This window comes from Sprattus sprattus (genome assembly GCF_963457725.1).
Source record: "Sprattus sprattus genome assembly, chromosome: 10".
NCBI classification, from domain to species: domain Eukaryota; kingdom Metazoa; phylum Chordata; class Actinopteri; order Clupeiformes; family Clupeidae; genus Sprattus; species Sprattus sprattus.
Window position 1 is genome coordinate 12,026,572 of NC_137908.1, and position 12,341 is coordinate 12,038,912.

The window sequence follows — 12,341 nt, forward strand, 5'->3', positions numbered from 1 at the left end:
TAATCATATTCTCTGGAATATGGATACAGATAGCTATGCTTGTCCTCTCGCTGTAGTGTCTAATATGAAGAGTGGTGCTTTATCACGCCATGTTTCATGCTGTGGGGGAGTTAAGCTTGGTGAATGCTTTCCCTGCACTGTAAGTCACGGTGATGAACTGATCTCACATTTCTTCTCTGCAGAAAGGAGCAACAAACAGAAACGTCTCCCAGGTCAGAATGAACACATTTGTAATTTGTTTGTCTATGCTGCTTCCTCACAGCCCTGTCTACATGGAATTACATTATAATATGCATGTAGACTCCCTAATAGCCTTACCATTTAACAGCACATATACTGTCTACATACAGTATACATGAACTTTATGATTACAGTTTTCTGTCAGCTAAGTTCATACCCCAACCCCTCCCCCTCCAGCCTTGTCCACAAGGACATGATATGCCAAGGGGTAGTCCTTGTGGCGTTTGCAAACGTTTTACCTGTGCAATTTTGACCTAACGATGTGTGATGGCCTGACGTCAGTGAAAGAGATATTTATGTGTGTGACGCCAGGCCCTATGCACTGACCTTGCTGGCGTGTGGATGGATGTGTTGGTTGGCGTATGGCACTCTGCAACTGTCCACATCACTCTTGGCAGGAACATGTGTTATACTGCGGAGACGCTCTGGTTCATTTGTCAAAGATGATTTGTGTGTACAATTTTCCTTTCCTGAGTTTTTTCCTGACCCTTTTTCTCTTTTCGGTTTTGTTTAATAATATCATCTAAACCAAATATATATAATTTATTCATATATTAAGTATATTGAGATGAGGTGTTTATGTAAACTGTCACACACTGAATTGGCTACTGAGTTCTAATGAGTACAAAATCACCAACTCGACGTTGGACATTTTTTTGTTACTGAATAATAATAATGATGTTATTAGTATACCATGGAATAATAACAAAGTAATTTGCTCTTGACATGCTCAGTGAAATTCCCCCCAAACAATGTTTTGCTAGATCTCATCAAGGAACCACTCACTGTACACCTAATTTTCTTCAATGAAAAATATCTGAAGAATAAGACTATGCCAGGAGTGATTCCAATCTCAGTAAAAAAAACAAGAGCCAATCACCTTACCATGTAGGGTCAAGAGCTGCTTTGAGATTGGCTCTGGCTTCGCCTTCAGCGAGTTCAAAAGAGATTTGATGCCGATCTCATTGGTAATGAAAAACTTGGAAAGTAAATGCACCTTCCATTTGCATTGAATCTTAGCATCTCTAGAAAAAGCATTCTTGGGCAAAACTGAAGCAACTCAATTCCATATGGAGCTTTAAATTACCTGAAACGAAAAAGGCAAATGTATTTTTTATGTCACAACAGAATGTTTGCTGTGCAAGAAACAGAATTATTAAGACCATTTACTTCCTTAAGAAGTACCCAAAGCTTGCATTAGCTTGTCCTAATTAGCCTGCATTCTGAGGCAAGGGAGGCCATTAGTGAGTTTACAATTCAACTGCAGACCCTTTTTCTTTCAAAGTGCTCTAGCGCACAGAGAAAGCACACAATGTATTGATATGTCTGCTGCCTGGGAACTGAACCCTTTGCCTTTGCACTGCTAGCCCCTTGCTCCACAACTACATAAGAACACATTGTTTCTAAAGCGTTCACCAACTACACATTATATAGGCATGTAGGTTAAGCCTGAGAATCAACCTGGGGTCCAATTTTTTTAGATTAATGAGCTTCTCCGAAGGGCAACCTGTTAATTCTCCTCCTTGTCCTTCCTCCCACTCACAGCCATAAGGTGAGCCTGAAGGAGAGGGTGTTCTCCAGCCCCCGGAGTTCTGGAACCAAAGGGAAGGGGTCACCGCAGGGCCAGCAGCCCCTCCGCCGCTCCCCGAGTGCGGATCAAAACAGCATCGAGGACAGCCCTTCCAAAGTGCCCAAGAGCTGGAGCTTCGGTGAACGCAGTCGAGCCAGGCAGGCCTTCCGTATCAGAGGGGCTGCTTCCCGACAGAACTCAGAAGGTAGGCCTATCTCCAGCACAATGTTAATCGCTAGCTGTGTAGCGTTTGCTTTGATACTTGTCTGGTCAAAAGCAAGAGTGGTTCCCCTTGTGTTTGTATCTGTGATTGTCCTTAAGAATGATGTACTGTAGATGTAGCAGGGTCAGCTTTTGACCTGTGATTTTGAGTATTCTCAGTGTTGCCTAGCTACCAGTTACTAGCTACTGGATGTTGACTCTGTGTAATCGATTCTCCGGATGATTCTCTGGAATCGAGTTCAGGCAGTAATTATTAAGAGGATTTGGGATGTGTTTTAGAGGTTCAGAGAAGGTATAATCCTAAATAATTTCCCTGTGTTCCTTTCAGTTACCTTTTCAGGAAATCATCACTTTAGTATATCTGTTATCTCTTGCTATTTTGGAACACAAACTGTTGCTGTCAAATATTCAGGTTTGCCAGCTCCGGGCTGTGGAGGGAATTGAGTGTCTCATGTAGTCACAATTCTGACTTCCAAATATAGATCCTGTATCCAGCCCGATTTTACAATTTGAAGACTGTGTGAGTAGATAGGATTGTAGGGTGTATTGATGAAAACCCATGGAATGAAAATACATAGCTTCGGTGTCTGCAGAGTTATCTGGTTGCTGGTGTAGGCTATATGTTCGGCTATGCGTTCAGCTTTTTTGTTGTGTTCTGAACTTTGCCTTTGTGCTTATTGTGTGTGCTCATTGTGTGTTGTGGTGGCAATTGTCATTGCTTCTTTCTTTATTAATTCAACCGATTTGTAGAGGCTTGTCCAGTAGTTTAACATATAGTCATGTGCATTTGTATCACATTGATATATGATGATGGAAGGACGGTGATACTGGATTCTGACATTTTCCTCTTCATTTCTCTGTTTGACTAAAGTCCTGATTGAGCTGCAAACGGAAGATTTAAGGCAGAAGAGCTCACCAGGTCAGGCAAAATCAACGGGCCTGGCCCATGCAACCTCAACCTGTAGAAATGGCATCCACCAAACATGTCAACAGTATAGCATAACTAACAACATACAGATATGCTATCATCTTGAGTTTGTTAAGTGTGTTTATGATTTATTGTTAACATCATCATTTTGTAAAAAAACAGAAATACTCTTTATTTATTTGAAGTAACAAAACCTACAACAATTTGTAATATTCAGTTGTTTTGTTTCTGTATTGTTACTTTACATGTTATGTTTAACAAGTTTTTGTATTCTTTTGTATTTTTACTATGTTTTAAAATATTTATTTTACTAATAAAAATGTAGTCACAGCATTACCAACCTCTGCATGCTTTCTTTCATCTGTTTGTCTTTTCTGAAATGCCTGAACACCATTTTTTAACGTAATTATTTCACTACTCATTATCACTCATATGCATTTATGTATTCATGTGTGTACTCACTAGTGCACTAGTCTTTTTGTCGGTAGCCTAAGACATCTTGCTGAGTCCGAATGCAGTCGCCTCATTCACAGATTCTGGCCCTGGTCTGATCTGGATCGCTTGCGGGTTTTGACCCGAGTCCTCTGCTTGCCATCTTGTCCTATAGAACAGGAATAATTAGAGGCCTCCTGCTGGAGACTTGTGCAGCATCTGTGCAGACATTCTTTACAGCATCTGTAAAGACATTTACTCATAAGCTGCATGTCTATCACAGTCTCCTTAACACAGCTTTTACCCCCATATTGCTGTCATCTGAACCCTTTTTGCAGCAAACATGCAGTTAAGAACAAAGTAGTAAGTGTGTAGTATTTGGAAATGTGCTGCTGTCCACGAACCTTGGTGCTGACAACACAAGACAGGAAAATTAAAATAAACAGTGTTGGTACTTTTGAAACTTTTAAACTGCGTTTGCCAGCTAAATAATCTGGTTCCTCTATGTTTTCTGGGTTTGTGAATGATATGAATGACTAGAGACAGGGAAATCATGTCTGACCCAGGCAGATGATTTTACTGATAGACAACATTTTATTTTGCTGTAGTTGAATGGGGGACTGTACTATAGATTATATCATGAAAAGCACATGTACCTCAGCTCCCGTGTCTTGCCTTTATACTTTATTGACAAACAACACCATAGTCTTTCAAATGTTTACTACAAGAGTTCACTGCAGTCTTGTGTCAGAGCAGGTGTTGCTTATGTTTAGAATAGAGTTGTGTGTATCCTTTTAAGGCATGAAGCATGAAATCTCACATTTTGCCATTCATTATGTTATTCATATACTCACTCACTGATTAGTCAGTAAGATGTGGTTATGTGTTGTGGTTTATTTAACACTATTGATGTATGCATAGGGCATGCTTACTTGTTTCATTCAGTCTCTCATTGATGTCAGCCATTTTGTATTAATTGTATACATTTAGTGATAAAACGATTACTGTTACATACATAGCATACATACATAGCGGTTTTCAAAATCATGAATTGCTGCTTTTTTTCAATCAAATGTTATGATTTAGCATAGAGAAGTTAACACTTGTGATTGGCTTGCATTTAAGACCACGGGACATTCATTTAATTTGATTTCTAGTGTGTGGGCTAATGGATTTATTAGTGTGTTTCTCTGTGGTAGGTCAATTATCATGATTTTGAAAACCAAACGTTTGAGCAATTACCTGATACTGTATAGTGGAAATGTTCTCTCCATCAAATGCATATTAACTTTAATGCCTGGTTGTCTTTATCTTATATAGTTTATGTCTTTAGTTTTTTGTTTGTTTGTTTGTTTTACTTGCAGATGTCAATATATGGTATATTCCTCTCCTGAAGGTACAGCCAGGCTTTATAATGAAACATTACAAACAAGTAGAGTACAACTGTGCCCATCCACCCTTATAAGCTGGAGTACATCTCGTATCCGTTTCAAGGCAGCATTGCATGCTGTAAGGATGAATTAGTGTAACCCTAATGCAAACTACGTTTTGCAAACCAGGTTCTCGTCTTTTACCAACCAAGCTTTTAACTGCCCCAGAAGGCCCTTTCCACTAAGTCAAATGGCTGTCTTTGGAAAGAGATGCATTTCATCAAAAAGCCCATAATTGCTAATGGACCAGCACTCATCTGCTTGTGCGTCAGTCGGTGCAGAGACATAGGCAAAGCTCTCCTGTGCCTTCAGAGAGTTTAACTGCTTTAAATATTCCAAAGAAATATCCTTATGAGCTGGAAGGCTGCACTTTTTTTGTTTGTTTGTTTTTGTTCTTATCTTCTGTTGGGTGACCCAAAGATCCTGTTTTATTCATTGTTATCATTTCTACCAGCTTATGTTAACCAGCCTTTACTTTCATCTCTCCTCTCCCCTCAACTCTTTGCAGCAATTGAAGGGTTGATCAGTAAGAGAATATCGCATATCTGCTGGGGTTATGGCCACCTAAGCAAGCCTATATGTGAACCCATAGAAGCCGCAGATCTGATAAAAAAATGCATGTTTCAGTTCTGAAACCATTCCATAAGCACATGGCAGGGACCATCATTCCACGAATCTGGATCTAAGACCTCAGCAAGTAGGCTGAAATCAAGAGCTGTGCACTGTAACCAACATGGCTGCTGGACTTGCACTCAAACTTGCATGTTAGGAAAAGCTATTAATTCTTCTCTGAAGAACCTCTGAATCCAAAGTAGAACCCTTAAGCCGGAACCGCTGACCTCTGAAACTGTGCATTCGTCACAGGATAAATATTTGTCTGGGCTAACTCCATACACCTGTGGGTACAGTTTGATTGGCAGTTTCAGGGGCCTGCGGTTCTTCGTGTCATTGAGAGCACGATCGATAAAAGCCACTCTCCAGTGCCACATGGTCTGGCAGCCGGAGACAAAATTGGGCACAGCAGGTTGACACTGTGGCCCAAAACTGGTCAACACATGCCAGGTAACACCCCCTTAACAATAGGTGTTTGCATGGCTCACATGAAACAGTACTAACATCTGCCATCCCCCCTAAACACACACACATGTCTGTCACACAAAGAATTTCACAGCACAGGACTGAAAACCTTTATTCAATAACAAACTTATTTTATTTCTGTACCATAATTATTTCAAAGGACTGAAAGAGGAACATCATCTGCTGAGAAATATCAGCACTTCTTAAATGAATTTGGGTCTGTCTACCCATTTGGTAAATCACATCTGTAGCCTCACAGTACCAAGGGGAATTCTCCACTCCCCTCCAGATCTGTGAATAGACAGCAAATTCCATTATCCAACTGATTATAAAACATCATTGTGAAACAGGCATACATTTTCCCCCTTTTCGGAGAAGACTTGCAGTGAGTGAGCTTAGGTCAAAGAGAACAATAACCATTTATGTCAAACAGGAGTCTGCCCATTCACTAAAAAATTGGGGTCTTAGATCTCTGCTTGGATTCATAGAAATACTTTGTATAGTCTAGCAGAAATAGTCTGACACCTTGCTCTGCAGTATCATAGATCAAACAGCATTATTCTTACCGTTTATACCTCCATAACCTGACAGTGGAATCCTTGAGATCAGTTCTACTGTCTGGTAGTTTTAACAGTCTCTGTGACTTCAATAGATGTGACAGCTAGGGCCACCTACACCCATGGTCACATGGGCAGCGCAAGTGAATGACACTCTACTTTTGGGCCACAGTGACCACACAGTTGACCCTTAACCCCCCCCCCCCCCTTCCTTCCTGCATCAGACCCTAGTTGCATCACCTAGCCAATGAGATGAAACGGCACTGTCCATTAACCTGCCCTGATCTAACACGGTGTCCAATGGCACACTCTTTTACTGGACTGGGCTCTGCAAGTTAATGGCTGTGGCTGGCCTCTGCTTGGTTTCATGCCAGACACCCCACCCCTTCTGATCCCGACTGAGTTGGTAAGGGTGAGAGAAATTGGGAGAGGCGCTCTTGTGTGCACTAACCCTGGAGGCCTGTTGTGTTCGTGTCGTGTTTTCTAGAAGCAAGCCTTCCCGGGGAAGATATTGTGGATGACAATAAAAGTTGCCATTGTGAGTTTGTGTCTCAGGATTTAACGCCCGGACTCAAAATCACCATCAGGGCTGTGTGGTAAGCAAAATCGACCAATGTTCAAGCTCACATTTTTTTTCCGTCCATGAATGTATTTTCTGCATCCTCCAGTAATTGCCTCTGCACGTCACATTGCGGTGTAACATTATGCTCTATTATGCTACGTTTAATTCAGGATTGCCAGTCTGCGACTGAGTTAATGAATGTAAAACCTCTTTCCCTCCAGCATAATGAGGTTTATGGTCTCAAAGCGAAAGTTCAAGGAGAGTCTGAGGCCGTACGACGTGATGGACGTCATAGAGCAGTACTCGGCCGGCCACCTGGACATGCTGGCCAGGATTAAAAACCTGCAGTCCAGGCAAGACACTGAGCCGTGACAGGCCAACTCCTTCCCTGTATTACCAGTGCCTACTTCCTGTTTATCCTACTTCCTGTTTATCCCCATTTCTATTTCTGCTGTTCTATTTCTCCTCTATTCTCACCCTCACTCTGTGAATCACTGGTTATCACACTCAGTCTGACACCAGGATACTGACACATGGCATGTGCCACGTACCGCTCCCACACTCTTGTCTAGTATCCATGATGTTTGTTCTCAGCAGTGATGCCCTACATTTTCCACCCATGTGTCGTCCTCCTTAACCACTGGTGGCACAAACTACATCTCCCACAAAGCTCATATTGTGAAGTACTGTGGTCACTGTCATTTTGTGGTGGTTTTATTGTCCTAAACATCTTGTGCCAAAGTTCATTCTTGACACATACTGTGCAGAACTCATTCAGATGTTTATTGACACTAGATCCCGCCTGTTTTCACAGACAGAAAGATATTAAAGACCTTGGGAATGACATAAGCCCATTAATACTAGAAAAGGGTAGTGTGTTTAGCAGAGATAATCTTATGACGGCATCTTATGAAGACACGTAGGCATTTAGATGTTTTACCATCATAATTGAATAATCAGTAATGTTACTGGTAAAACCCATCCCTTTTGCATATACTGTAGATGGTTCCATATATATGCAAATATATTCCTACTTTTCCAAGTCATATGCAGAAATGAGACAGATTCTCTTCATGGAACAACCAATTACAGTACCGCATGAAATAATGTCAAACTTTTAATAATTGATTGATGATAATGTAGATAAAAGAAATGTAACAGGAAAACAGTGATTCTGCTGTTCAAATTGACGTGTCTGGAATATATTTAAACCTACTTGTCCTGTGTCTCTCTTCCCTTTATGGAACCCTTTCCCTTGTATACCTACTCCTTATGTTCTCCGTCATTATTCAATGTGCATCTGACCCTGACGACTAGTCTGGTCTGTGTTGGGTCACCCTGCCCTGTGCCGGTGTCTTCTCTATTTGCTTTGCCAGGATAGATATGATATTGGGTCCCCCTGGACCCTCCACCCCCCGCCATAAGAAGGTTACAACCAAAGGAACCAAAGAGTCACCTCAGTTCTCTCCTAGGTTAGGACCCCCTAGACTGCATCCCTCGCCCTCGCATTGGAGCATCTCTCTCTCTCCCTCTACTGCTAATGGGGAGGCTAAAAGAAAATTTGCCTGCAACCTTTTTTTGATTCAAGCTATGTGACTGATGAGTGGGACAGCTGTCGTTTTGACTCAATCTGCAGCTCAGCTGCAAAACAACAGAGCTTGTCTAATGGTTGTGAATTGAACAAATCAGAACCTACCTCATCGGTAAATCAAATTATCTATAGCGGAGCAGACATCTCTTCTTATCTATAGCGGAGCAGACAAGCCCTTTTCCACTTCTCATTAGGGGGCATACCGTATCCCTAAATCGGGAGTTGGAGACATATACCCTCCATAACAAAACAACCATTATTTCATCAATGCGGATAGCTTCATCTTAGGGTCCAAAGTAACAAAGCCAAATCTGTCTAATAGGCCTTTAATTTACTCCCTGAATTGGGTCGAATGCAGCCAAGCCTGCAGGAGCTCTAAATCTGTTTTTATAGGGCCTCAGAAATGGAGAGATGTAGCTCTGGATTCAATAACTGGATATGCATTGATCACCCAGATTAGATCATCGTTTAATATTGGATGAAGAACTTCACATGAAATGCACATGAAATGAAATCTGTGCCACTGTGTACATTTTTCGATACTACAGCTAATGTAGTAAATATATGATATTTGATATTTGGTCTAGCTGCCAATCTGTCTCCATGTAAACCTTTGTGAGCTGTGAGCAAACAATGTAACCCGTAAGATAATAAACTAATACATTGGGTGAATTATGTTTGCAAGGTGCATACAAGCAACAGGCAGGTAGCCAGTCATATAGCTGAACAAAAAAAGGTTGTGCTCGACTGCTTGCAATGCTTCCAAAAGACAACCTCAGAAAAAAATATTATCTATCAACAAGGTGCCAAAATGCATCTGCAGTTGTAGAGCAAAGGAGGTTCCTATGACGGAAATATAACTGTCGCATTTCACCACGTCTCTTCTGCACGCTGGCATGAAAGAGATGCATGCCACCTGGTGCACTATGCCCATTAGATCTTGAGGCCTTTCTGCAATCATTGTCTCTTCTTTTTTAGATTCCAGCCATGTTTTATATCCTTACCTAAATGCTGTCTGCACATTTCAAATAGTTATTTCTTTGGCCAGTTTATTACAAAGCACTGGGCATTGTCCTTATGAAGAGTCCATTTTCAGACAATTCATTTAAAATTCATAAAATCTAACTAAAAGATATTGTCTGTTAATACATGCTCCATCTAGCATACGTCAATTGCAATACCCCATTATAGCACACATCAATTAGGAGTAAATCTGAATTTGAAGTTGTGCTATCATTACTTCATTAGCTTGCTATTAATAGTACATGTGCATCCATTAGTCTTGTCAAGGGTATATTTTCCATCAGAGAGAATCACTGGCTTTGATTGAGACCAACACCACGATAATAACGTGTTACTGAGCGATCATAATGTTTTCATAACCAGAAAATGGAACTGCTTATAACCATTCATAGCATGAGAGGGACTGATGACTAAATGTTATCGGCTGGAGCTGCAGAAAACACTCTAGCAGGTAAAGGCCAATTTGGTGGACTGTCATTTGTCAGAAGTTGTCATGGGAGTGGTTATAACAAGCACCATTGTATGCTAATGTTAACATGATGTGTCTTCAGTGACACGCGTGTCCAGTACATCAGTGCAGTTCAAATAAAAACATATGTTATATGGCCATGACCTCTTTTTCTACTTCTATCCATCCATCTCTCTTTCTCTCTTCTGTCTCCTGATCTCCTCTCTCTTTCTCAGTGAACTTACTCATCCCATTGTCAACACAATGCATGCACCCATACCCACTGCCATACCTTTTGCACTGTGCTGGTAAAGGTGAAAAGTGTGCCTGAGTGTGAGGAGCTGTCTTCTCCATAATGTCACACTAGACTCTAAACATCATGACACAGGACACACACAAGGACACTGCCATTACAATGGGCTGATGAGTACAAGAATGAGAATACTACCTGTGACCAGTATATGCCAACTGTAGGTCTGTCCTCATCTTGAGATCACACCTATCAGTGTTTTTCATACAGCACATAACAGACTAGCTTGGAGACAGATGGGCCTCATCCCTCCCTGTAAATTACCTGAAGGGGTTGGTATGCTGCAGGGCCGCCACAAGTTTTTAATTCGAACACTACATTAAATGGAAGATGTATTATACATAATGACAGTCACATTCCTTTCATCACATATAACCTCTGTAATCACTCTACAGAAGACAGTAAATAACTTAGGCGTCACAGCCATTACACATACCTAATGACTCCATAATAGAACACATTAATTACTGCAAGCTTTTGTCACCTTTGCTGTACACATTTCCAATAAAGAAAACTCTATGTTGGATGCAAAAACATTAGAAATAGTGACCTACAAACACTGGCCTGACAAAAGGTGTTTTTGCTTGAGTGTTTTCTTTATTCTAGATGTTGTATCTCTTTGCTCTGCTTGGTAGAGTTGACCAGATTGTTGGTAGAGGTCCTCCAGCCACAGACAAGGATCGTCCAAAAGGGACCACTGAGACCACTGAGGTGGAGAGTGCAGAAGATCCCAGTATGATGGGAAGACTGCTGAAAGTGGAGAAGCAGGTATGGTGCACTGAACTGAATGTCTGTAGAACATGCTGAAAATGTATGGTGATCATGCTTTATTGACAAAGCACTTGCCTTTGGCCTCACTTGAATCTGAGCTCATGCCTTAATGGTTTAGGGATTGCTTGATGGTATGGTTGGTTTTCTTCATGACAGATCATGTCGATGGAAAGAAAGCTCGACTTCCTGGTGAATATCTACATCCAGAGAATGAACATACCGCAGTCAGAGACTGATGCTTACTTTGGCTCTAAAGAGCCTGATCCTGCCCCTCCGTACCATAGTCCAGTGGACCACCTGGACAAGAATGGCTCCATCACCAAAATCATCCGCTCCAGCAGCTCGGCCGGGCAGAAGAATTTTGATCCCCCTCCCACCACTAGTCTCAACCAGTCCCAGTGCCCCCCCTCCACGTCCTGGCACCCGCACCCCCACCCGGACGGCCCCCAGCACAGCCGGGGAGCATCGCCTGTGGGAGACCCCTCCCTGGTGCGCATTCCACCTCCCCCTGCCAACGAGCGCTCATCCGGGGGCCACAACGTTCACAAAGACGGCCGCCACTCTCGGGGTGCCAGACGGAGGGGTGAAGCCAAAGCCAGGGAGGCCCAGGGCTTGGCGCAGGCAGAGGGGGAGAGTGACACCTCCATCTCCATCCCCTCCGTGGACCACGAGGAGCTGGAGCGCTCCTTCAGTGGCTTCAGCATCTCCCAGTCCAAGGAGAACCTGGGAGAATTCCTCAACAACGACTACTTCAGCAACGTGGCCCACTGCTCCAAGGCGCGGTCCTACATCGCAGAGGGGGAGTCAGACACCGACTCCGACCTCTGTGCCCCCTCGCCACACTCTGCCACCGGGGAAGGAGCGTACGGGGACACAGGCTGGACCGCGCCCAAGTAAGCCAGCAGGAGTGATGCCTTTGATGGAAGAACAACGTAGAGAGCCACCTGGTCAAATGTGAGCGGTTGGTACACTGATCTGTACATTACCAATGCCTGTAAACTGTCCTAGTCGGACATCAGTGCCCTAGCCACGGACACTGCCTGCTCTGGCTCCTCTGTGATACTACTGGGTCAAGGGTCAGGATGTGTTCAAACGACGGATGCCAGTATGCAGTTTCTGTGCCCAACAAAAATGTACTGGCTTCTGCCCTTGACTCTGAGGGACAAGGAGAGATAAAGAG

At 42.6% G+C, this 12,341-nt stretch overlaps 1 protein-coding gene across 1 annotated transcript in view; it reads left to right on the plus strand.

The window, feature by feature from the left end:
- kcnq2b (potassium voltage-gated channel, KQT-like subfamily, member 2b) overlaps positions 1-12,058 on the plus strand; it is a gene marked incomplete at both ends in the record, with an annotated part of 36,128 nt that extends 24,070 nt beyond the window's left edge. Inside the window, 6 exons of the mRNA XM_080845472.1 lie at positions 183-212; positions 1,786-2,015; positions 6,944-7,052; positions 7,240-7,371; positions 11,026-11,158; positions 11,318-12,058. Coding sequence (XP_080701598.1) covers positions 183-212; positions 1,786-2,015; positions 6,944-7,052; positions 7,240-7,371; positions 11,026-11,158; positions 11,318-12,058 — 1,375 coding nt within the window. The remainder of the gene's footprint in view (positions 1-182; positions 213-1,785; positions 2,016-6,943; positions 7,053-7,239; positions 7,372-11,025; positions 11,159-11,317) is intronic.
- Between the last annotated feature and the right edge of the window lie 283 nt (positions 12,059-12,341).